General features: G+C 58.0%; 1 protein-coding gene and 1 pseudogene across 3 annotated transcripts; both read left to right on the top strand.

Moving 5' to 3' along the window:
• The first annotated feature begins 179 nt into the window (after positions 1–179).
• On the top strand, positions 180–13,477 carry LOC123348268 (annotated as a pseudogene).
• On the top strand, positions 13,394–24,030 carry LOC123348269 (von Willebrand factor A domain-containing protein 5A-like). 3 transcript variants are annotated; one of them, XM_044985778.1, is made up of 10 exons: positions 13,394–13,473; positions 13,836–13,949; positions 15,273–15,387; positions 15,984–16,148; positions 19,362–19,465; positions 19,860–20,068; positions 20,984–21,310; positions 22,400–22,536; positions 23,098–23,224; positions 23,653–24,030. In XM_044985778.1, the coding sequence occupies exons 3-10, from the start codon at positions 15,376–15,378 to the stop codon at positions 23,730–23,732; spliced, it is 1,161 nt and encodes a 386-aa protein (XP_044841713.1). In that variant the 5' UTR covers positions 13,394–13,473; positions 13,836–13,949; positions 15,273–15,375; the 3' UTR covers positions 23,733–24,030. The 3 variants fall into 3 exon arrangements, with proteins under 3 accessions (XP_044841713.1, XP_044841711.1, XP_044841712.1); XM_044985776.1 differs by having other exon boundaries at positions 13,836–15,387; XM_044985777.1 differs by lacking the exon at positions 13,394–13,473 and having other exon boundaries at positions 13,640–13,949.
• The last annotated feature ends 322 nt before the right edge of the window (positions 24,031–24,352 follow it).

Genomic DNA, 24,352 nt, shown 5'->3' with positions numbered 1-24,352 from the left:
AGAACACTATATTCTAGTGGGGGCCCCTGCGGGGCCCGGGGCAAATTGCCCCACTTGTCCCCCCTCCTCCCCCCCTTGGGCAGCCCTGGTCTGTAGTTCCCCGGATCCTCCTCCTTCCCTTTTTAAAGATGGGCACTACAGTAGCCTTCTTCCCGTCATCCGGGACCTCCCCCGATCGCCATGCAGACAATTGCAGACGCTCCCTGGCTGGCCTGGGTGGGGCTAGCCTAGAAAAGTGACTTTCGGTTTTGCTTTTCCAGCCTCTGCGTCCGGGTCCGGGCTAGCGAAGGTAACAGGGCCCTCAGGACACCCACAATCCCCTCCCCTGGGGTTCAGGGCCCCCAGCTGGGGAGAGAACCCAGGAGTTCTGGTTCCCAGCCCCCCCAACAGGATAGGACCCAGGAGTCCTTCCCCCCAAGCCGGGGATAGAAGTGTGTGTGCGCTGCGACTCTAACACGACCAGGGAGGGCGTTGTGTCTCCCACCCCCAGCACTGCGCAGGGTGGATGTTCAGTGTAGGGGAGGGGGTTGGAGTCACAGCCCAGCCCTGCCCGGCACCGCCCATGGAGCCCCCCCCCCAGCCCCGCTGGCCCCAGGAGTCACGGGGACTCGCCCTCAGCAGAGCGGGGTCTATGACCCTAGACGGGCAGGTCCGGCTCTGCCCAGCAGGGGACAGCGTGGCTCTGGGAGCAGGGCCCTGGAGCGGAGAGTTCGGATTGGAGCCAGTGCAGGAAATTCAGCAACTTGCTGGGTCAGAACCGCCCCCGACTTCTGTCCATCCCGACCCCCCTCCCGCACTGTCCACCCCCCCCCTTCCGTCCGTCTGTCCATCCTCACCCCCTGAATGCCTGTCCAACCCCCGCTTCCATCCGTCTGTCCATCTTCAACCCCCCCCCCACTCTGTCCAACCCCCTTTCCGTCCATCTGTCCATCCTCACCTCCCCCACACTGTCCAATCCCCCCTTCCATCTGTCTGTCCATCCTCACCCCCCATGCCTGTCCAACTCCCTCTTCTGTCTGTGCGTCCCCACTCACGTCTCTCTCCATCCCCACTTCCCTCCTTCCGTCTGTCCATCCATCCCCCTACATTTCCATCTCTCAGCTGTACCCCAGTCTCTGTCGGGGGCTGGGGCCATGTGGGGGGGTCTGATTGTCTGACTTGGCTGAGAGTCCTGATGGTGGGGTGTGTCCATCCCACTCTGGGCAAGTGGGGGTGTCCCCCTCCTCAGCAGAAGTGCAGGGCCCCATGATGCGCCCCTACATTTCTCCACCCCTCCCCCGGCCCCCAGCCATTCCCTCCATCCAAACATCCATCCCCACCCCACCCCCTCCGGTTCGTCTGTCCATCCATCCATCCCTATTACCCCCCACACACACACATTTCTCCATCCAGTTCCCAGCTGTGCCCCGGTCCCTGCCAGCCCCCACTTGCTGGGAGCTGGCGCCGTGTGCAGGAAGGGGGGATCTGGGGGGGCCCGAGAGGAGCCATCACTCTGATCTCTGAGCTAGGCCCGTGAACCTGTGGGACTCCCTGCCACAGGACCTGGCTGAGCAGGGGGATGGACCTGGGGTCTCAGAGCCGTTGCTGGGGGGCACTCCCTGTGCCCATCAGTTTCCATGGGAACCCTGTATCTCACCGCACACCCTTCCCCTGCACAGATCCCCGACCCCAGACCGAGATGAGGAGCTGCGGCCTCCTGAACAGTTCCAACAAGCCGGGTGAGTCAGGGCGGGGGGGAGGTCCCATGACTGATGCCCCCCTCCCCTGGATCCTATGGGGGTGTGTGGTGGGGGGGCCCATGGCTGACATCCCCCTTTCCCAGTGCCCGTGGGGGTCAGAGGGGCCCCTGGCTGATGTCCGTCTCTCCCCAGTGCCCCTGCGCAGCGGCTCGGTGACGGTGCTGATCCGAGGCTTCGTGGCGGACGTGGGCTGTGAGCTGCTCTACAGGAACGATGAGCAGGGGCCCGTGGAGGCCGTGTTCGTGTTCCCCGTGGACGCCGAGGCGGCCGTCTATGCCTTCCAGGCCCGCCTGCGGGGCACCTGCATCCAGGCCCAGCTCCGAGAGAAGAAACAGGTACCAGGGGGGCATGGGTCCCATGGGGGAGAGACGGTGCCAGGGGGCAGGGTATGGGTACGCCCGCACTGGCTAGGGGGCAGGGCAGTGCGCTGTTGGGAGTCAGGGGGATCTCAGGGTAACCCCATCTCTCCCGGCAGCTGCAAGAGCTGTACAGGGACGTGCTTGCCAGGGGGCAGGGCAGGGGGATGTCGGGGGAATGGGGAATCTCGGGGTGACGCTGTCTCTCCCGGCACACACAGGAGCTGTACGGAAACACGCTGGCAGTGGGATCTCGTGGGATAAGGAGAGCTCAGGCTGACCCTGTCACTACAGGCGGTGCAGGAGCTGTTACTCCTGGGGGAATTAGGCACCAAAAAATTAAAATTTTGCATTTTTCTTGTCAAAATAGCACAATGTAGTCACGCCAGCTTCCATTATTTTGGTAATTTATTTCAAAATAGTGTCAGCAAGTACGTCTGTAACAACACAGACCAAAACAAAGATTCTGGTAATTTTTTTCATTGAATAGATTCCTTTTGAGGCCTATTCATACAGAACTTGGTGTAAGAATTCATTGAAACTACAATATAGAACCGGATTTCCTGCCCCCCTCAGAAGCAGCACAAAGGCTTCGGGGAGTCAGGGGTAACGGAGGAGCTGAGGGAGAGGGAAGGAGTCTGGAGTGAACCTCGAGGATTGTTGCGGGTGGGAGGGAGAATTATGGAACAGGTGTTTTGCGGGGGAGGGATTGTTAGGGAGTTGGGGAGCCTCCGCCATGCAGACCCTGGGTCACCCCAAGCCTCTCCCATTCAGTCAGACACACCCCATCGATCTCTGCAGCCTCTTCCCCCATCCCTGTGTGCCCTGCATCCCCCTTCCCTTGCTCTCATGTGGCCCTGCAGCCCCCCTCCCATTCAGTCCTTGGCTCAATGGTGTCACCCCACTAGCTCCTGAGCCCACAGCCCAGCCTCTCCCCCCACCAGCCCTTCTGAACCCCTCTCTGTGACCACCACCCCCCTGCAACCCCGTGTGCCCCACTCCGTCCTAACCTGGCTTCGCGGGCAGGATGCTGTGAAGAACTCGCCTCTGGTGGGTAAAAGGTGGAACTGCAGCACTTCTTGGGCAGAATGTATTTTCTGCGGAGGGGATGAGGGGAATTCTGCGCCAGACGTGAATTCTGCGCAAACGCAGTGGTGCAGAATTCCCCCAGAAGTAACCTGTATGAAGATGTGCTGGTTGGGGGGCAGGGCAGGGGGATCTCGGGATGACCCTGTCTCTCCGGCAGGCACAAGAGATGTATGGTGATGCGCTGGCCGGGGGGCAGAGCTCCTTCTTGCTGCAGCAGGAAGGGGCCGGGGGCGATGTTTTCAGCTGCTCCCTGGGGAACCTGCCCCCTGGGGAGGAGGCGGTGCTGACCCTGCGCTACGTCTGCGAGCTGCCGCTGGAGCCAGATGGAGCTGCCCGCTACATGCTGCCAGCCGTGCTGCGTCCCCGCTACACGCCCCATGGTGAGACCCACAGATCCCCCTGCCACTTTAGCCTGCCTGGTGAGACCCGCAGTCCCCAACACCCCTACTGCACACCCTATAGCGAGTGACCCCACAGCCTGTAACCCCACAAGGTCCCCTAGCCCCTGCTGCATACCCCACAGGGAAAGACCCACAGGGACCTTCATAGACCCATAGGTCACTACTATGTGCCCCATGGTAAGCCCCCCCTCAGCCCTGCAATCCCCGCTCCAGGGTATGTGACTCCCCCTAGGCCCTTTCCTGATATCCCAGCATCCCCCCATGCCCCTCAATAGCCCATTCCCCCCATAGAATCATAGGACTGGAAGGGACATCGAGAGGTCATCTAGTCCAGTCCCCTGCACTCATGGCAGGATTCATTATCTAGGCCATTCCTGACAGGTGTTTGCTCTTAGAAATCGCCAATGTTGGAGGTTCCACAAGCTCCCTAGGCAATTTATTCCAGTGCTTAACCACCCAGATAGGAAGTTTTTCCTAATGTCCAGCCTAAACCTCCCTTGTTGCAATTTAAGCCCATTGCTTCTTGTCCTACTCTCAGAGGTTAAGAAAAACAATTTTTTTCTCCTCCTTGTAACAACGTTATCCATACTTGACAACTGTTATCATGTCCCCTCTCAGTCTTCTCTTCTCAAGACTAAACTAACCCAATGTTTTCAATCTTCCCTCATAGGTCATGTTTTCTAGAACTTTAATCAATATTGTTGCTCTTCTCTGGACTCTCTCCAATTTCTGCGCAGAATTCACGTCTGGCGCAGAATTCCCCTCACCCCCTCCGCAGTATTTCTTCCTAGGCAGTCATTTCCCATTTAGTATGTGTGCAACTGATTGTTCCTTCCTAATGGAGTACTTTGCATTTGTCCTTCAGACCATTTCTCCAGTTTGTCCAGATCATTTTGAATTTTAATCCTATCCTCCAAAGCACTTGCAGCCCCTCCCGGCTTCGTATCTTTCTCAAACTTTACAAGTGTACTCTCTATGCCATTATCTAAATCATTGATGAAGATATTGAACAGAACCGGACCCAGAACTGATCTATTCGGAACCCCACTCATTATCCCTTTCCAGCATGACTGTGAACCACTGATAACTACTCTCTGGGAATGGTTTTCCAACCATTTTGCACTCACCTTATAGTAGCTCCAGCTAGATTGCGTGTCCCTAGTTTGTTTAAGAGAAGGTCATGGGAGACAGTATCAAAAGCCTTACTAAAGTCAAGATATACCACATCTACTGCTTCCCCCCATCCACAAGGCTTGTTACCCTGTTAAAGAAAGCTGTCAGGTTGGTTTAACAGGATTGGTTTTTGACAAATCCATGGTGACTGTTACTTATCACCTTATTATCTTCTAGGTGTTTGCAAATTGATTGCTTAATTATTTGCTCCATTATCTTACTGGTCTGTAATTTCCAGGGCTGTCCTTATTTCCCTTTTTACAGATAGGCACTAGATTTGTCTTTTTCATCTCTCCCATCTTCCATGACTTTGCAAAGATAATTGCTAATGGCTCAGGTATCTCCTCAGTCAGCTCCTGGAGTATTCTAAGATGCATTTCGTCAGGCCCTGGTGACCTGAAGACATCTAATTTGTCTAAGTAATTTTTAACTTGTTCTTTCCCTATTTTAGCCTCTTCTGGTCCTACCTTGTTTTCACTGGCATTCACTGTGTTAGACGTCCAGTCACCACCAGCCTCCTTGGTGAAAACCGAAACAAAGAAGTCATTAAGCATCTCTGCCATTTCTGCATTTTCTGCTATTCTCCCTTCCCTCCCCCCAATGAGTAATGGGCCTACCCTGTCCTTCATCTTCCTCTTGCTTCTAATGTAGAATGTTTTCTTGTTACCCTTTATGTCTCTGGCTGGTTTGATCTCGTTTTGTGCCTTGGCCTTTCTAACTGTCTCCAATTGTTTTTCCTGTTAGACTCACTTCACATGGGACCTCACCTGCCAACTCCCTGAGTTTGCTAAAGTTGCCTTCTTGAAATCCATTATCTTTATTTTGCTGTTCTCCCTCCTACCATTCCTTAGAATCATGAACTCTACCATTTCGTGATCACTTTCACCCCAGCTGCCTTCCACTTTCAGATTCTCAACCAGCTCCTCCCTATTTGTCAAAATCAAATCCAGAACAGCCTCTCCCCTGGTAGCTTTCTCCACCTTCTGAAATAAAAAATTGTCTCCACTACATTCCACAAACTTTTTGGCTAATCTGTGCCCTGCTGTGTTATTTTCTCAGCAGAGGTCTGAGTAATTGAAGTCCCCCATCACCACCCAGTCCTGTGCTTTGGATGATTTTGTTAGTTCTTCCTGGTTAGATGGTCGGTAGTAGACCCCTACCCTGACATCACCCTTGTTTTTTACCCCTTTTATCCTTACCCAGAGACTTTCAACAAGTCTGTCTCCTAGTTCCATCTAAATCTCAGTCCAGGCATACACCTTTTTAATATACAAGGCAACACCTCCTCCCTTTTTCCCCTGCCTGTCCTTCCTGAGCAAGCTGTACCCTTCTATCCCAATATTCCAGTCATGCGAATTCTCCCACCAAGTCTCTGTGATGCCAACTGTCATAGTTGTGTTTATTTACTAGCATTACCAGTTCTTCTTGCTTATTCCTGTTGTGGAAAAATCGACCACATGATTAATTTTGGATCAGATTAGCCTGAGGCTCCTTTATTGATCAATCAAACATGCATGAATGGGGGAGTCAGCCAAGGCAGCCGAACCCCCTCCACCTCCCGACCCGGATAGATAAAATACGAGAGCTTATATAGGATAAAACCACAAAAATTACATATACTTCCTTAAAACTTTACATCCACATACGGCATGAAGCAAAGCAGCTTTTCCTGTTTTCCTTAGTTTTGCCCTTTGTGGTTTCTTCCTCTGTCACCTGGCAGCTATTCATCACAAGCTGATACAAATGGTTAATTTTGCTTCTCTAGTTTCTACAGTTAGTTCTGCTTTTATAATTTCTTTCTACCCTTCTTTTTTCGACCTTCCCCTCCTTTTTCTACCTTCAGGCCGTACATACAGTTTGCTTAACCAAAGTTTAGGCCTCAAAACATTTTTCCTCCACATTCCCCCGTACTTCTCACCTTCGTATACAGACATCTAAGATACTGATTTGATTCCCCCCCCCACCAGTTCTGTCTTGTCTCTCCTTTATCCCTCCCATAACAGCCCATGCTCCCCCCAAATTCCAACCCTTCTCCCAGGTCTCCATGTTGTTGACTTACCTGAGGGCTTTGGTCACCTGCCCCCGTCAAACCTAGTTTCAAGCCCTCCTCTCTAGGCCAGCCAGTCTGTAGCCAAATATGCTCTTCCTCTTCCTCGCTAGCTGGGCCCCATCTCTGCTTAGCATCCTTCTTCCTGGAACAGCAGCTCGTGCTCAAGAAAGCCAAAGCGCTCCTGGCGACACCATCTTCACAGCCAGGCATTCGCCTCCAGGATGCATCTGTCTCTGCCTGGGCCCGTGCTCACCCCGTGTCTCTCTCTGCAGGGTGGGACGGGGAGGACGTCACCCAGGGGGTCCCGCGAGTCCCCCAGGGGGAGCTGCCCTACACCTTGAGACTGAGCGCCACGCTGCAGTCACCCCACGGCATCGACCGCGTGCTCTCCAACTGCTCCCTCACCCCCCTGAGCTACACGGCCGGGAACCGGACCAGCGCCCAGGTAAGGGCTCACCCGGACACTTGGGTCCCCAGTATCCCACTTGGAGGATCAATATGGGCGGGCAGCTCTGAGCAGGGGGTGATGGGGACTCTGGGCTGAGGGGTGGGTGCCAGGGTGAGCATATACAGGGGTGGGAGCTCTGGGGCAGGGCGGGGGTGGCGGGGAAGAGGGTTGAGCGACACCAAAAGATCCAGGGAATTGCCCATGTTCTCTGGGGAAAATCTCAAGGGGCTGAGACCAGCCTGTGGGGGTGAAATCCTGGACATTCGAGGGTCCTGGTTCCCTTTGCTTTCTGGGAGTTTCCTTCTCCTTCATTTTGAATGGAAGAAAATGGGGGGTGGGAAAATATCACCCCCAAATTGGAAAGATTTAGCCAAACAAAGTCAGAATTTTCCCAGTGTTTTCTGCAAGAAGAGCCAAGTCCCTGTGTGGCCCTTTGGGGTGTTTTTCCCTCCCTCTCTCCCTCCCTCCTAACCCGGAGTTGCTCCCTCCCCCCGGCTGCATGGGGGGCACCCTGGGAACCCTGCCCCCCCCCCAGGAGCCGAGGGGAGGTGACGGTGTCTGTCTCCCCCCAGGTTTCTCTGGCCGAGACCCCCCCGTGGGACCGGGACATGGAGCTGCTGGTGTATTACGCGGAGCCGCACAAACCCAGCGCGGTGCTGGAGCTCGGGTTGCCCGAAGCAGAGCCAGGTGCGGAGGGGTCCTGCACCCTGCTGCCCTGGCCAGTGGATCCATGGGATGGGGATGTTGGGGTGCGGGGGGGTTCTGGGCAGTGACTTGGGTTCAGGGGGCCCGGGGCAATGAGGGGGATGGTAGGGGAATGGGGGGATATAGTGCAGGGGTGGGCAGACTATGGCCCACAGGCCAGATCTGGCCCCTCAGGGCTTTGGCGACAGCCCATGGCACCACCGGCACCACGTCCCTGCAGCTCCCGGGTTGGGGGGGTCACAAGGCTCCGTGTGTTGCCTCCAGGCACCGTCCCCCGCAGCTCCCATTGGTCAGGAATGGGGAACCGCCTCCAATGGGAGCTTCAGGGGAGGTACCTGGACGCGTGGCAAGGGCAGCACACGCAGCGACCTCCGCCCCCTCTCCCCCAGGGGCCTCAGCGCTTCTTGGAGCGGCGCGGGGCCGGGGACAGGGCAGGCCTGCAGGGAGCCGGCCCTGGTGTGCGCCGCTGCCACCCCGGAGCCCGAACCCCTCCTGCACCCACCCCCCGACTCCCTGCCCTAATTCCCCTGCCTGCACTGCGCACCTGAGCCCGCTCGTACACCCCGCACCCCTCCTGTACCCCAACCCCCTTCCCTGAGCCCCCTCGTACACCCTGCACCCCAGCTCCCTGCCCTAAGCCCCCTGCCTGCACCATGCACCCCTCCTACACCCCAACTCCCTGCCCTGAGCCCCCTCCTACACCCTGCACCCCTCCTGCACCCCACCCCCGACTCCCCGCCCTAATTCCCCTGCCTGCACCGCGCACCCCTCCCACACCCCAATTCCCTGCCCTGAGCCCCCTCATACACCCTACATCCCTCCTGCACCCCAACTCCCTGCCCTGAGCCCCCTCGTACACCCTGCACCCCTCCTGCACCCCACCCCCCGACTCCCCGCCCTAATTTCCCTGCCTGCACCGTGCACCCCTCCTGCCCCCCAACTCCCTGCCCTGAGCCCCCTCGTACACCCCGCACCCCAGCTCCCTGCCCTAAGCCCCCTGCCTGCACCATGCACCCCTCCTACCCCCCAACTCCATGCCCTGAGCCCCCTGTCGCACCCCAACCCCCGCCCTGAGCCCCCTTCCCACACTCCACACCCCTCCTCTGCCCCAATCCCTTGCCTTGAGCTCCTTTCAGCACGCCGCACCCCCTCACACACCCCACCCCCCTGCGCCAGCCCTGCATACAATTTCCCCACCCAGATGTGGCCCTCAGCCCAAAAAGTGTGCCCACCCCTGATATAGTGTATTAAGATTTTCAGAAAGCCTTTTCCAAGGTCCGTCACCAAAGGCTCTTACGCAAAGTAAGTTGTCAGGGCATAGGAGGAAAGGTCGTCTCATGGACTGGTAACTGGTTCAAAGACAGGAAACCGAGGGTAGGAATAAAGGGTCAGTTTTCAGAATGGAAAGAGGTAAATAGTGATGTCCCCAGGGGTCTGTACTGGGACCAGGGCTGTTCAACATATTCATAAATGATGTAGAAAAAGGGGTAAACAGTGAGGTGGCAAAATTTGCAGAAGATACAAAACTACTCAGGATAGCTCAGCCCAAAGCAGACTGTGAAGAGTTACAAAGGGACCTCACAAAGCTGGGTGACTGAGCAACAAAGCCGCAGATGAAATTCAGTGTTGATAAGTGCAGAGTGATGCACACTGGTAAACGTCATCCCAACTAGACGTATAAAATGACGAGGTCTAAATTAGCTGTGACCACTCAAGAAAGATCTTGGAGTCTTCGTGGCTAGTTCTCTGAAAACATTTCTCCTGCGGGCATTCTGCGCCAAAACGTTAAAAATTCTGCTCCAAAAATATAAAAATTCCAGGCACCGTGTTCTAAATTTCTGCAAATGTTATTTGTCAAATAAATGTGGAGGCTCCAGCCTGGCAGTGGGGAGCATGGGCCACTGGCTGCACAGAGGTGGGAGATCACTGTGCAGCTCCCCCCGGGACACGGACTCAGTGGTGAGGCTGCACCCAACCCTCACTGTGCAAGGACCGGGCCTGCCCCAGAAACACCCCAAGGCCCTGCCCTCTGTGCCAGGTGCACCAGGTGTGGGGCAGGCAGGCTCAGCAAGGCAGGATCCAAGCGTGGAGGGGCTTAGTGTGGGGGGATGCAGGTGTGGGGTGAGAGGGCTCTGGGTGAGGCAGTCTGGGTGTGGGCAGCTCAGTGCGGGATCTGCAGCAGGGGATCTGGATGCACAGGAGCTTGTTGGGAGGTTCTGGGTGCAAAGATAATGGGACTCTGCAGGGGGTTAGGGTGAAGGTGGTTAGGGCTCAGCAGGGTGGGCTCTGGGGTGGGTTGGGGCTCAGTGGGGTTGGGCTCTGAGTGCAGTTGGCTCGTTGGGGTGGTCCAGGTGTAGTGGGAGTGGGGCTCATCAGGGGAGGTTCTGAGTGCGGGGGGGTGAGATTCAGTGGGAGGGTCTGGGTATGGGGGTGTCTGGATGCACATGGGTTGGACGGATGGGGGAGCAGCTCCCTGTACAGGGATCCCTCCCCCTTCAGCTGAGGAGCGATGGGTGCAGGAAGTGGGGGGGGAGGAGTTTGCAGAGCTTCCTGCAGTTGGGGGAGAAATCTGGGGGTGGGTCTGACCCGGCCCCAATTGCCCTGCCGGGGAAGAGGAAGTCCCGACCTCCCCAACCCAGCCGGGACCAGCAGCTGAACCCAGCACAGGACAAGAGCCACTAGCTGGATCTTTCCCAGTCCTGCCCCCTGCCCCACAGTGATTTACCTTCCACTGGCTGCCCTGGGCACCTGAAACATACGGCTGGGAGGGTCACATGCCCACTCTTGTGGCTTCCCTTTGCTTCCCTGATAGGAAGTCATTTTTTTTGCAGGGAAGCAAGGAAATCGGCACTGGACATAAATTCTGCGCATGCGCAGTGGTGCCGAATTCCCCGAGGAGTAAAACATCCACTGAAAGTGCAGCTGCAATCCAAAAAACAAACCGAATGTTAGGAATCATTAGGAAAGGGATAAATAACAAGACAAAAAATATTGTATCGCCTCTAGATCAGCAGTTCTCAAACTGTAGCAACCTGAGGTCCCCCACTTTGATTTTAAAATTTTCAGGGACCTCTCCCCTGCCCTGCCCCTTCCTGGCCAATGGGAACTGCGGAGCCAGCTCTCGGGCGGGGGCCATGAGCGGAGCCTCACTGGCTGCCATGGGGCCACAGGGAGCTGGCAGCCGTTTCCAGGCGGAGGAGTTGAGCGAGGAAGAGGGAAGAGTTTGTCAGCGGGACCCGCAGACACCATGGAGTTCCCTCGCAGACCCCCAGGGGTCCGCGGACTCCAGTTTGAGAAACGCTGCTCTAGATAAATCCATGGTTCGCCCTCACAGGCAACGGATTGAAAACAAACAAAAGGAAATATTTCTTCACACAGCTAAGGGGGGATATGATCGAGGTCTACACAATCATGACTGGTGTGGAGAAAGTAAATAAGGAAGTGGTATTTACTCCTCATAACCCAAGAACCAGAGGTCACCAAATGAAACTAATTAAGCAGCAGATTTAAAAAAAGCAAAAGGAAGTCTTTCTTTACACACTGCACAGTCAATCTGTGGAACTCCTTGCCAGAGGATGTTGAGAAAGCCAGGACTGTAACAGCGGTCAAAAAAGAGCTAGATAAGTTCATGGAGGATAGGTCCATCAACAGCTATTAGCCGGGATGGGTAGGGATGGTGTCCCTAGCCTCTGTTTGCCAGAAGCTGGGGACGGGTGACAGGGGATGGATCACTCAGTGATTCCCTGTTCTGTTCATTCCCTCTGGGGCACCTGGCATAGGCCACTGTTGGCAGACAAGATACTGGGCTAGATGGACATTTGGTCTGACCCAGTCTGGCCATTCTTATGATTGTGGGTGGGTGTTGAAGGAGCTGGGGATGAGGTGTGTGTGTGGAGCTGGGGTGGGGGAGACCAGAAGAAGCTGGGAACCAGAGGGGGGGTCTCAGCGGAGCAGGGAGTGGGAGGGTGGGGTGCCTGGAAGCAGGTAGACACTGGGATGCATTTCAGGTTCAGGGATACGGCACAGAACAGGGGATGGAAGGGAAGGCGCTGAGGGGCTGGTAATTGGGATCAGTGTGGGATCTAGGGGAAAGAGGTGTGAAGGGAGGGACAGAGGGGTGTGGCTCTGGGGCAGTCAGGGGATGGTGGGGGATCTAGGGAGAGGGTGATATGGGGGGAGGGACAGAGAGGTCGGGCTCAGGGGCAGTCGGGCACTGGGGGTGGTAGGGGATCTATGGGGAGGGCAGGAGAGAGGAGGGACATGGGTTGGGCTCTGGCTGGAGCAGTCAGGTGGGCCTGGGGGCTCTCGCAGACTCACAGGGCTCAACCCCATGCCTGCTCCATTTGGGGCTGGCCCCGTCTCCCCGCAGGCTCCCTGATGGGCGACCCGGCCGTGATGGTGACCCTGCTGCCCAGCCTGCCTGAGGCGGTGCCAGGCCAGAGCCCATCCGGGGAGTTCATCTTCCTGCTGGACCGCTCCGGCAGCATGCAGTGCCCCATGGACGGCCGAGACCGCTCATCCCAGCGCATCAACAGTGCCAAGGTACGGCCAGGCGGGAGGCCGCGCTAGATGGGCCTGTGGAGGGGAGCAGCTCAGGCTGGCTGGGCCTGGGGGGCAGAGCTGGGTGGAGGAACAGCCCAAGCTGGTTAGGCCCGGGGGAGTGACTTCATCTGTCTGTCCCTCCCCAGGAGACCCTGGTCCTGCTGTTGAAGAGTTTGCCCCTGGGCTGTTATTTCAACATCTACGGCTTTGGGTCTCGGTTTGAGTCCTTCTACCCGTGAGTCCAGGGCTGGGGGTTTGTGGCAGGGCAGGATGGTGTTGGGGTGTCGCTGGGTTGGGGGCAGGTCTGGCTGGGGTCGGGATGTCCCTTGCTTCAGCTGAGCCTCCCCCTGATCCCTCGGCGCCCCCCCCCGCAGGCAGAGCGTGGCATACACCCAACAGACCATGGCCGAGTCCCTGCAGCGCATCCAGCAGCTCCAGGCCGACCTGGGGGGCACCGAGATCTTGGCACCGCTACGAGCCATTTAGCACAGCCCCTGCCGGGACGGGCACCCACGCCAGGTATCAGGGGCAGCAGCAGGGTGTCCCGGGGCTTGGAGAGGGGCTGGGGGGAGCTGATGGTGGGTGCTTGGAGAGGGGCTGGGGGGGTAGCTGACAGAGGCTTTACGGGAGGGCTCAGAGTGGGACTGTCACCAATGGGGGGCCAGTGCCCCTGGGGGTGGGAGCAGTCCGTGGTGGGCAGGAGCTAAGGGGGGCTACCTCTGTCTAGAGCTGGGTGGCAGCGCTGGGAGGAAGGGAGGAGTGCCAGGGAGGTCTCTGGGAGGGGGGTCAGTGGGGCAGGCTCTCTGGGGGCTGCCCCCATTCCCAGGGGGAGGGGGTGTCTCCAGGAGGATTTGGGGTCCCCGGCTCTGACAGCGTCTCTCCCCCGCCAGCTGTTCGTGTTCACAGACGGGGAGGTGGGGAACACCAAGGACGTCATCACTGAGGTGCAGCGTCACCAGGGGGCCCACAGGTAAAGGGGGCACCTGCCCCCCCCAGCATCCCTCCCACCCTGCCCCCAAGCACCCTCCAAGTCCTGCCTCCCAGCGACTCCCCACCCTGCCCCCTACCACCCCCCCAACCCTGCTGTCACGGTGCAGAGTGGCCCCCAGCTGAGTGCCAACCTCAGCGCAGGAAGCCAAGGCAGGCTCCCCAACCCCCAGCCTGGGGGTGTTCCCTGGAATTCGGTTCCCCAGCCAGGACCAGGCATGCACACCCGGCTCACGGGCCAGTCTCACCACGGACGGCCCCCGTGGGTGCTCCAGCCAAACTGATCCCCGGACAGACTGGATGGAACGAGATTGGGCATCAACCCAAAGTCACATGGTTCTCCAGGCACTGAGCCCGCTGACGGGACACTCCAGAGCTCGCCTGTGAACTAACCGCGGGTGTGTTAGCTCGGAGAAGGGAACAGCCAGCGAGAGGTTAGCGCAGTGAACCACGGAGCAGGTGAGTCGGTTTGTGAATTCAGAGGATGGGAGAGATGTGGGATCTGCATTCCCCAAGGGTGCCCCGGAATGGCTTTGGGGACCTCAGCCTGGTGTCCAGAAGGCCCCTGATGGCAGCCAAAGAGCTCGGAGACGCGCGATCCCTCCCAGGGTCCCTTTTCCTCGCTTAAAACCATCCGGCGAGTTTCCATCAGCGCCCAGGTCTCGCTGTGTGGCCTGAACGCAGACAGTTCATGGCGCGTCCATCGGCCTGCGTCGGGAGCTGTGCTTCGGAGTGAACGCGGGTCTGCATTTACATGGGCCAGGTGCCAATGCGGGAGACACGGTGCGATGGCTGAGACCATCCATCCTCACACCCCGAAACACCCGCACTCGGGATTGCTCCAGCGGCACAAGCACAAGGAACTATGGGGCGGGGTGAGCTCGTGATCAGCAGGGTTACGGAGAGGTGACAACACCGCCGCCGCCGTGTCTCTGGCTCTCACAAATTCAGAGCAGCTGTAGTTCCCAGGGCACACGCCGGGCACGTGCGACGCACTGACCCCTGCTTTGCTCTGCTCTGCCCGGTGTCCGGCTTGAGTGCTCGGGCCCTGCAGCGGGTCTGTGATATGCCCCACAGCACCCCTCAACCCTGCCCCCAGCCCTGCTGCCCTGGGGACCGTCTGTCCCACAGCACCCCTCAAAGCTGCCCCCAGCCCTGCCGCCTGGGGACTCTCTGCCCCACAGCACCCCTCAACCCTGCCCCCAGCCCTGCTGCCCTGGGAACCGTCTGTCCCACAGCACCCCTCAACCCTGCTCCAAGCCCTGCCGTCCTGGGGAGCGTCTGCCCCACAGCACCCCTCAACCCTGCCCCCAGCCTTGCTGGCCTGGGGACCCCCCCCAGCAACCCCAGACCCTGTCCCCTTAGCCCTGCCTGCCTGGAGAGCCCCCCAGTAACCCCAAACACTGTCCCCCCCACCCTACTGGCATGGGCACCCTCAGCAACCCCAAACTCTCTCCCTCCAGCCTGGGGACCCCGAGCACCCACCAACCCTGCCTCCCATTATCTCGCCAAAGCTGCTGCCTGCCTTCCCGACCTGGAGACCCCCCTCAAACTCTCTCCCTCCAGCCCTGCCAGCATGGAGAACCTCTGCCCCTATCATCTCCCCCCAGCCCTGCCAACAGAGAGACCCCAACCCCAGCATCTGCCCATCCCTTCACCTCACCCTGCCCCCCAGCCCTGCTGGCCCCTCTCCAACTGCCCCCCAGCACTGAATTGACCCCCCAGCTCTGCCCCTCCTACTCCTGTCTCTGACCCCCCACTCCGGACTCTGCCTTCCTGCAGGTGTTTCTCCTTCGGCATCGGGGAAGGGGCCTCCACGGCTCTGGTCAAAGGCATCGCCCGGGCAGCAGGGGGCAGCGCCGAGTTCATCACGGGCCAGGACCGCATGCAGCCCAAGGTGAGAACTGTCAAAGTTAGACTCAGGACTCACAGGTTGTCAGACCACTCTGTTTTATTAGTACAGCGCTCTGCTAATAACACCCAGATAATGTGAGCGCCGTGCAAGACACAAACTATCTTATCTATACAGATAAAAGGGTGAGAACTTAACAAGATAACAAAGGAAGCAGAATCAGATAAGTTTACCTGGGCTAGGCATGCATATCTTTTTTCCTTATTAACTATTACCAATCTTCTGTTAATGTTTCACCATTAGCACCATTGTTTATGCCTAATGTTTCTTTTCCTGGCACCTGTATTTCAACATTTCTTATTTCTGCTTAAAGGTACATACAACATTTCTTTAATCCATTCTTATTTTTACAATATAATTCATTCTACTTTCACAGAACCCAGGAGTCCGGGCTCCCCTGGCTCTAACCCACCAGACCCCACTCCCCTTCCAGAGCTGGAAGAGAACCAGGAGTCCTGACTCCCAGCCCCCCCCCCCCCCGCTCTAACCCACCAGTCCCTATGCCTCCCCTCCCCCCCCATGCCAGGGGTAGGACCCTGGTGTCCTGGTCCCATCCTGTGTGTGCCAGTCTCTCCCCGCAGGCGCTGCAGTCTCTGAAGCGGGCCCTGCAGCCGGCCATGACTGGGATATCGCTGAGCTGGGATCTGCCCCCCGGGATGGAGGCGGCGCTGCTGAGCCGGGGCCCTGAGGTGATCTTCCCTGGGCAGCGGTGCCTCATCTACGCCCAGCTCCGCGGGCAGCCCCAGGTGAGAGAACAACCCCCCCTTCCCCCAACACACACACACACACACACACACACACACACACAACGCCCCCAGGGCTTGGGGTCAGTGACTGAGCCAGGAACCTCCCACCCCCTCCTGGGTGGTAACTCTGAAAGAAGCAGTGAGAGGTAAAAAGGCATCCTTAAAACGTGGAAGTTAAATCCTAGTGAGGAAAATAGAAAGAAGCATAAACCCTGGCAAGTGAGGTGTAAAAATATAATTAGGAAGGTCAGAAAAGAATGTGAAGAACAGCTTGCCAAAGACTCAAAAAGTAACAGCAAAAAATTTTAAGAACATCAGAAGCAGGAAGCCTGTTAAACAACCAGAGGGGCCACTGGACGAACGAGGTGCCAAAGGAGCACTCAAGGACGATAAGGCCATTGCGGAGAAACTACATTAATTCTTTGCATTGGTCTTCACAGCTGAGGTTGGGGGAGGGGGGAATTCCCAAACTGAGCCATTCTTTTTAGATGACACATCTGAGGAACTGTCCCAGATTGAGATGTCATTCAAGGAGGTTTTGGAACAAATTGATTAGCTGTTCTCCAGGCATTTTTAGTTTATGTGACACCAAATTTTAAAAATGGCTCCAGAGGCGATCCCGGCAGTTACAGGCCAATACACCTGACTTCAGTACCGGGCAAACTGGTTGAAATTATAGTAAAGAACAGAATTCTCAGGCGCGTAGGTGAACAGAATTTGCTGGGGAAGAGTCAACATGGTTTTTGTAAAGGGAAATCATGCCTCACCAATCTACTCGAATTCTTTGAGGGGGTCAACAAGCATGTGGACAAAGGGGATCCAGTGGCTATAGTGTACTTGGACTTTCAGTAAACCTTTGACAAGGTCCCTCACCACAGGCTCTTAAGCAAAGTAAGCTGTCCTGGGATAAGAGGGAAGGTTCTCTCATGCATGGGTATCTGATTAAAAGATAGAATATCAGGGTTGGAAGGGACCTCAAGAGATCATCTAGTCCAACCCCCTGCTCAAAGTAGGGTCAATCCCCAGACAGATTTTTGCCCTAGATATGTAAATGGCCCTCTTAAGGATTGAATTCATAATCCTGGATTTAGCAGGCTAGTGCTCAAACCACTGAGCTATCCCTCCCCAAGGAAACAAAGGGTAGGAATAAATGGTCAGTTCTCAGAACGGAGCGAGGTAACTGGTGGTGTCCCCCAGGGGGTCTGTACTGGGACCAGCGCTAACATATTCATGCATGATCTGGAAAGTGGGCATACATTCAACATGTTCATACATGATCTGGGAAAAGGGGTAAACAGTGAGGTGGCAAAATTTGCAGATACAAAACTACTCAAGATAGTTAAGTCCCAGGCAGACTGCGAAGAGCTACAAAAGGATCTCACAACATAGGCGGGGAGATATATGGGCCTGTGGTTCCCCTGCTCCACCAATACTCAGGAACGTGGGCCTGGCTCCAGCAATGTTTGGGCTTATATTTAATCAGAACCATCCTGTCCATGGGACTGGGCAACCGCCCTGGGCCCCACACTTCAGGGGGACGCGGGGTCCAGGGAAGCCTGGGGGGTTAGCAGGTGGCCTGGCACTGGCAGCAGCAAGTGACCAGCCCCAGCCTGCCCTGCTCTCCCCACCCCCACTCCACCTCTTTCCCCAAGTCCCCGCCCCCGCCCTGCCTCTTTCCGGCTTCCTCCCCCTCCCCCGAGCGATGCCGGGAGCCGGCAGGGCAGAGCGCAGCGGGGCAGGCTGGGGCCGGGTTGTTCGCTGTTGCTGGCACCAGATCCCCTGCTAATCCCCCAGGCCACCCTGGACCCTGCATCCCCCCGAAGCGCAGGGGCCCCTGAAACGCGGGGGTCCCCAAAGTGCGGGACCTGGGGCAGTTGCCCTGGTCAGTCCTATGGACTGGACGGCTCTGCTTGGACCCATTCTGGGCACCACCAAAAATTATACAAACCTGGGTGACCGGGCAAAAAAATTGCAGCTGAAATTCAGTGTTGATAAATGCAAACTAATGCACATTGGAAAACATAATCCCAACACCACATATAAAATGATGGGTCTAAATTAGCTTTAACCACTCAAGAAAGAGACCTTGGAGGATAGTTCTCTGAGATCATCCACTCAATGTGCAGCGGTGTCAAAAAAGCAAACAGAATGTTGGGAATTATTAAGAAAGGGATAGATAATAAGACAGAAAATATCATGTTGACTCTGTATAAATCCCTGGTACATCCACATCTTGAATACGGTGTGCAGAGCTGGTCACCCCAACTCAAAAAACTTATATTGGAAGTGGAAAAGTTTCAGAAAAGGGCAACAAAAATAATGAGGGGTATGGAACGGCTGCTATATGGGGAGAGATTACGAAGACTGGGATTTTTCAGCTTGGAAAAGAGATGACAAAGTGGGGACATGATAGAGGTCTATAAAATCATGACTGGTGTGGAGAAAGTGGATAAGGAAGTATTATTTACTCCTTCTCATAACACACAAACTAGGGGGTCACCAAATGAAATTAATAGGCAGCAGGTTTAAACTGTTCGAAGGCAAGATACTGAGCTATGTGGACCTTTGCTCTGACCCCATATGGCCCCTCTTAAATTCTTAATGATGGTCATGGGGCGGGGGTCTCTGTGCCATCCCAGGCCATTGATTTCAGTGAGGAACGTTAACTCTGATCCCTAATGATGGCAGTTGGGCTGGGGGTGTCTCTGCACTAGCCTGGCTGCATTGATCTCAGGGGCACGTCTATGCTATACATTTACAGCTGCGCCACTGTAGCACGTCTGGTGAAGACGCTCTAAGCCAACGGGAGAAGTTCTCCTGCCGACACGGCCCTGTCTCCATGGGGGGCTAAGGTCTGTGTAACTACGTCACTCAGGGAGCTGGAGCTCAGGGGTGTGGATTTTTCACACCTCTGAGCGACGTAGTTATACTGCAGCATGTGGTGTAGATGAGACCTCCGTGGGGATCGATAACTCTGTCCCTGACCAGTGACCACTGGGCTGGAGGTCTCTGTGCTACCCCAGCCCCATGGATCTCAAAGGGGGTCGTTATCTCCTGACCCTACTGATGGCCATTGGGCTGACTAGGCAGCCCCCTAACTGCTGTGAATTGGGCGTATTTACCCCCTTTGTTCTGTAACCTGGGTCTGGGGGGGTCCCCAGGCATCTTTTCCCCCCTCGCACTCCACCTCTGACCCCCTTTCTCTGCCTTCAGCCCCCAGACCCTGCCGTGGGGGGCGTCACCCTGCAGTATCGCATCCAGGACCAGACCTACAAGGAGACGCTGCAGTTCCCCCTGCAGCCACAGGATGGTGACAGGTGACAGCAACGCTCCTTTGGCCCCCATTACCCTCAGGTATCTGGGTCCTGCCCCCCCCCATCCCCACCGCCAACAGGACAGGTGACAGCAACGCTCCCCTGGTCCTCGTCCTTCCCAAGCCACTGGGTCCTGCCCCCCACATCCCCACCCCCAACAGAATAGAGATGGGAGGGGACCTGCCCCAAGTCACAGAAGGAAGCAGGAGTCTTGGCTCCCAGCCTCCCTGCTGTGACCACTAGACCCCACTCCCCTCCTATAGCCAGAGATAGAACCCAGGAGTCCTGGCTTCTCCCCCACACACACACTATCCCACTAGCCCCTCCTCCCCCTCCCCACAGTGGCTGGAACCCAGGCATCCAGGGCTCACCCCCTGACTCTCTGTCCCCGGCACAGGCTGCCCGTTCACCGGCTGGCAGCCAAGTCGCTGCTGCTGGAGCTGGAGGGGGCCGTGGACACCGGGTCGGAGGGGGACCGGAGCCGGGCGCTGGAGACCAGCCTGAGCTCGGGGGTCGTCTGCTCCCTCACGGCCTACGTGGGGGTGGACACAGAGCGGGGGCAGCCGGTGCAGGGGCCGCTGGTGAGACGGGACATCCCGCTGGCAGGTAACCCTGGAAGCAGGATCGGGGATCCTGGCACTAGGGGGTGGATAACATGGGAGGGGGCTCAGGTGGGAGGTGGAACCAACCTGGCACTGTGGGGGAACGTGGCACCGGGGCGAGGGAAGGGGAAGGGAATTATGGGAAGGTCCCAGAACAGGGGGATCCCAGTGTGAGAGGAGGGACCCAGGAGCATTGGACGGGGGACATCATGGTTATGGGCTAATGTCCCTGTGCTCTTCTCCGTGCCCCAGCTCCCATGGGGCTGTGCTGCCCCCTCCCTACCCCCCCCCCCCGGGGCAACCCCAGTGCCCCCGTCCCCAGGGCAGGGGGAGAGCGGCAGGTGCCGGCCGGGTGGGATGGGAAGCAGCCCGCGGGGCCTGGCCCATCCCAGCCAGGAGAGTGGGGCCTGTGGGACGGATGGACAGATGGACCCAGAACCGGAGACCCAAACAGATGGGGGCAAAGACCGAGAATCAGACAGTCGGACCCAGACAGAGACACACAGACAGGCAGGGACCGGAGGGGCGGGCGCATTGCTGTCATGAGCAGGCCTGGCTAGCGGGGGCCTCTCACCCCCCTCCCCCAGCATCCTGCCCTCATCCATGGGGTGCAGCACCCGCCCCTGTGTGCCCTGGGGCTTGATGAGGGGTCTAAGCTGGGGGAAAGCTGCAGGCGAGGGGCTGGATCCAGGGGGTCCCAGCTTGGGGGGATGGGCTGGGGGAGATCCTGACTCTGAGGGAGCTGGGGGGAGAGGAGGATGGGGCTGGGTGTTGGGAGTATCCAGCTGGGGGGGCATGGGAGAGGGGTCCCAATGGTGTGTTGGGTCTGGGTGCCGTGGGGGGGGGGATTTCCCTTCCCTCTCTTAGCCTGTCTCTGTCTGCGTGTCTGTCTGTCCCTCTCTGTCCGTCTCCCGCCCAGCCTTCGGGGCCGCACCCCGCATGCGGAGATTGCTGTGTTCCTCCATGGGCCATTCCCCCCCTGTGCTCAGGGCCCAGGCCCAAGGGCCTTCCCTTGTGTCCGTGGACTGCGCCAGGGCCTGCAACTTTGACAACAGCTCGGATGTGCAAGTTCAGAGCCACCGCCCCTCCGTCCCCTTCCAGGACACTCACCCCCAGGGCTTCTCACAGGAAGTACAGATTATGTCCCCCTCCTGTGCCGCTCGTCCTGGCTCCCGCACCATCTCAGAGCACATTGTCAGGAAGTTCTGCGCATACAGCGCCCCGCCGGAGACCGCGTCCCAGAAAGGTGAGGGGGGCAGGGGCTGGGACTCAGGACTCAGAGATGGGGGGAAACACCAGGATGACGCTTCATCGGGTCAGAGACAGACGTGCCGTGACGGTCCCAGAGCCGGGCAAGTGTTTAACAGCCACATAGAAAGTGCAGGAACTTCCTGGGCAAAACAGCAGTGTGATGCTGGGGGAGGGGGAATCCGCAGCTGGTTGTTTTTTAAGTGTCGGGACGTAAATGATCTTGCAAGAAAATGAAAAAAAAATAAGGAAACTCCCAGGCAATAAACTCTGTGAAGCTGGAATTTGGGGGGTGAGTTTGTATCAATGAGCTACATGTGGGGAGGGCCCAGCTGGGCAGCGGAGGGGGTAATCAGTTGCTTTTTAGTAACAGAAATGTCGCTGGGCAGTTTTCTCTGAAATGGGCACAGCTAAATTCCCAGACAAAAATACCTTGTGAAGCTGGGCCCAGGCTCGGGTGTTTGTACAGGTGAGTTCAGGGGCACAGATCGTGGTTGGCCCGGTCTGGTTTCTAAACAAAGAAGCCCACGAAAGGCAGAAATGTTAAAGTTAAGGCTCCCCTTAAACCTGAATTTGAAGAGTGTGGAAATACAACCTTGCTGTAGCCCAGGTAACCTTAACTCTGCCTCATAACCCTGGTCCAGGCAGCTGTAATATCATATAAACTGTGTAACATCCCGTCTCCCCTATACCCTTAGACGCTTCTGTGTCTCCCCGGACTATGTCTGTATCACAGGTTGTAGTGCAGGATAGTCCCGGGGTCAGATTGTGTTTGAGAAACACCCTGGGGTTGTGAGATTAATGATTGGGGCTGAGACATTCATGGGGCCCAAGGGACTTTGGTTCCCAACTCCAACTGCAAATTAGTTGTCATCCCATGGGTGCAGGAAGGGGCAGAGTTGAGGGTGCCCACAGAAAGGTTAAGGGTGCAGAGGAGTAGATAAAAGAAGCTCATGGAGGGGCAGAGTTAAGGATGCACAGAGGGTCACAGTTAAGGTTGTTGGCTGTCCCCCAGCCTGGATAGGCCACATTGCTGTTCTGTACCCATAACCCTGTGCAAGAGCCATCTCCCCACCTCTCTCCCTAGAGCGGGCTCCGGAGGAATCTCCCCTGCTGAGGCTGGTGTCTCTGCAGAATGCCGACGGCTCGTGGGACCTGGACCCCCGGCTGGCCGCTGCGCTGGGGGTGAGCGAGACCGACGCCAGGGGGAGGATGCCCAGTAAGGTGAGTGCAGGGGGCGGAGGAGAGGGGAGAGATGGGGGGGCAGGTGCCATGAGTTGGGCCTGTTCTCAGCTCCCAGATGAGACTGGGCGTGACCCAGGCTGGGGGCGGGTCTGAGGGCGACTGGATCACATGACCCCTGAATCTGGAGCCCAGTGGGGGAGACGGGTCCACAGCGGGGAGCTAGAACCCCCTTGCAGGGAATCGGAGCGTTGGATCGAGGGGGCCCAGGGCTGAGGGGGGACATGAGGAGGCCCAGGCTGGGTCCGCTCTGAGGCTGTCTCCCTACCCCCGGGCATGGCACTGGGCATCTGGGTAGGGGGTCCAGGGTGCTAGAGCGGAGGGGGGCTGGGAACCCTCTGAGTTTGGGGAAGGGGCAGGAGCGCTGGATTGGGGGGGTTCCCCGGACAGGGGAATGGGGGCAGCGCTGGGAGGGCAGAGGGGTCCCTAGGGCAGGAAGTTGGGAGCAGCGCTGGGAGGGGTTCAGGGGGTCCCCAGGGCCGGGGCAGCGCTCTGGGGGACGGGCTGGGCGCTGTCTCAAGCTGTGTCTCTCCCCCGCCACAGGACGTGCCCCCCGGTGTCTGGGCCACGGTGCTGGCCGTGGTCTGGCTGCACGGCCGGGCCGCGGGGCAGCGCGACGAGTGGGAGCTGCTGGAGGCCAAGGCTGTGGGCTGGGTGCGGGGCCAAGCAGGTGAGACGGGAGTGGGGGGGTTGGGGGCAGGGCCCAGGCCCTCTACTGGAGAGCCCCTGCCCCATAGCCCCCCCCGACCGTCTGGAGACTGTCCCACAGCCCAGCCTGCCCCCCCACCCCACCCCCAAGCCCACAGTACCAACCCCACCCCATAGGACCCCACAGTCCAGCCAACCACAGCCCTGGGATCCTGCGTCCCATGGGCCCCCCGGCATCCTAACAGCCTCTGGTCCCCCAGCCAGACCCCCAGAGGCCTCCAGTCCCAGGACAGACAGGCTCCCAGCCCCCCGTTCCCCCAGCTCCCCGAGGTCAGTGCCCCGGGCTGTGAGCTCTGTGCCCTTTGTCCCCCATTCCCTGGCTGGTGTCTCCTCCCCCCCGCCCCCCTGTTCCCCAGGCTGATGTCTCCCCCGACCCTCTTCTCGTTGCAGGGCCCCGGCTGAGCGAATGTCTGGAAGCCGCCAACACCCTGCTGGGCTGCAGCGTTGGCCCTGCTGTCTTCGGGCTCTGAGCCCCCCCGGATCCCTGTACCCCTCCCCACAAGATACCCAGGGCCTTCTGCCCAGCTGAACCTCCCCATCCCTATACCCCCCCCCACCCCAGCTACCCTGGGCCTCCAGCCCCGCTAACCCCCCCACGGGGATCCTAAATTAAGAGCAGCCAGTTGGTTGCATAAGTTTAAGGAAAACAGTTTAAACTGACCCAGTCACTCACAGCGGAGGAAGGTGGTTGTGCAGACAGGCCCTTGCTGCTGCGGGCAGAGACTGTCTCTGCCAGCCCCTCGCTGGAATAAAGCAGTTCCCCCAGTTTGTCTGTCTGCCTGGCTTTGGCTGGGGTCCTGGGGCTCCGAGCTCCCCACAGCTGCCCAGGGCACTGGGTTCCCAGCAGGGTCAGGGGCCGCCTGCCCTGAGCGGGTGCATTGGCACTCCCAGCTCCGGCTTTCTGGTGGGGCAGAGCAGCTGGACCCAGACACTGGGCCGGCTAGCAGGGGCCAGGAGGAGTCCTGGAGAGCGGGGAGCACGTGGGGTGCAGGGGGCAGACACGGGGCATTGGCCCAGGGCGGCTGGCAAAGGATCTTACCATTCAGACACTTCCGGCTCTGCTGTCCAACGTTCGGGCTTCCAGGGCGTT

This window comes from Mauremys mutica, chromosome 13, assembly GCF_020497125.1.
Source record: "Mauremys mutica isolate MM-2020 ecotype Southern chromosome 13, ASM2049712v1, whole genome shotgun sequence".
NCBI classification, from domain to species: Eukaryota; Metazoa; Chordata; order Testudines; family Geoemydidae; genus Mauremys; species Mauremys mutica.
This window is presented reverse-complemented; position numbering and strand designations above follow the sequence as displayed.

Coding starts and splice junctions, on each gene's coding strand:
- LOC123348269 (XM_044985778.1), top strand. Junction 20,069..20,983: donor ACGGGACATCCCGCTGGCAG/GTAACCCTGGAA, acceptor TCTCCCGCCCAG/CCTTCGGGGCCGCACCCCGC. Junction 21,311..22,399: donor GGAGACCGCGTCCCAGAAAG/GTGAGGGGGGCA, acceptor CTCTCTCCCTAG/AGCGGGCTCCGGAGGAATCT.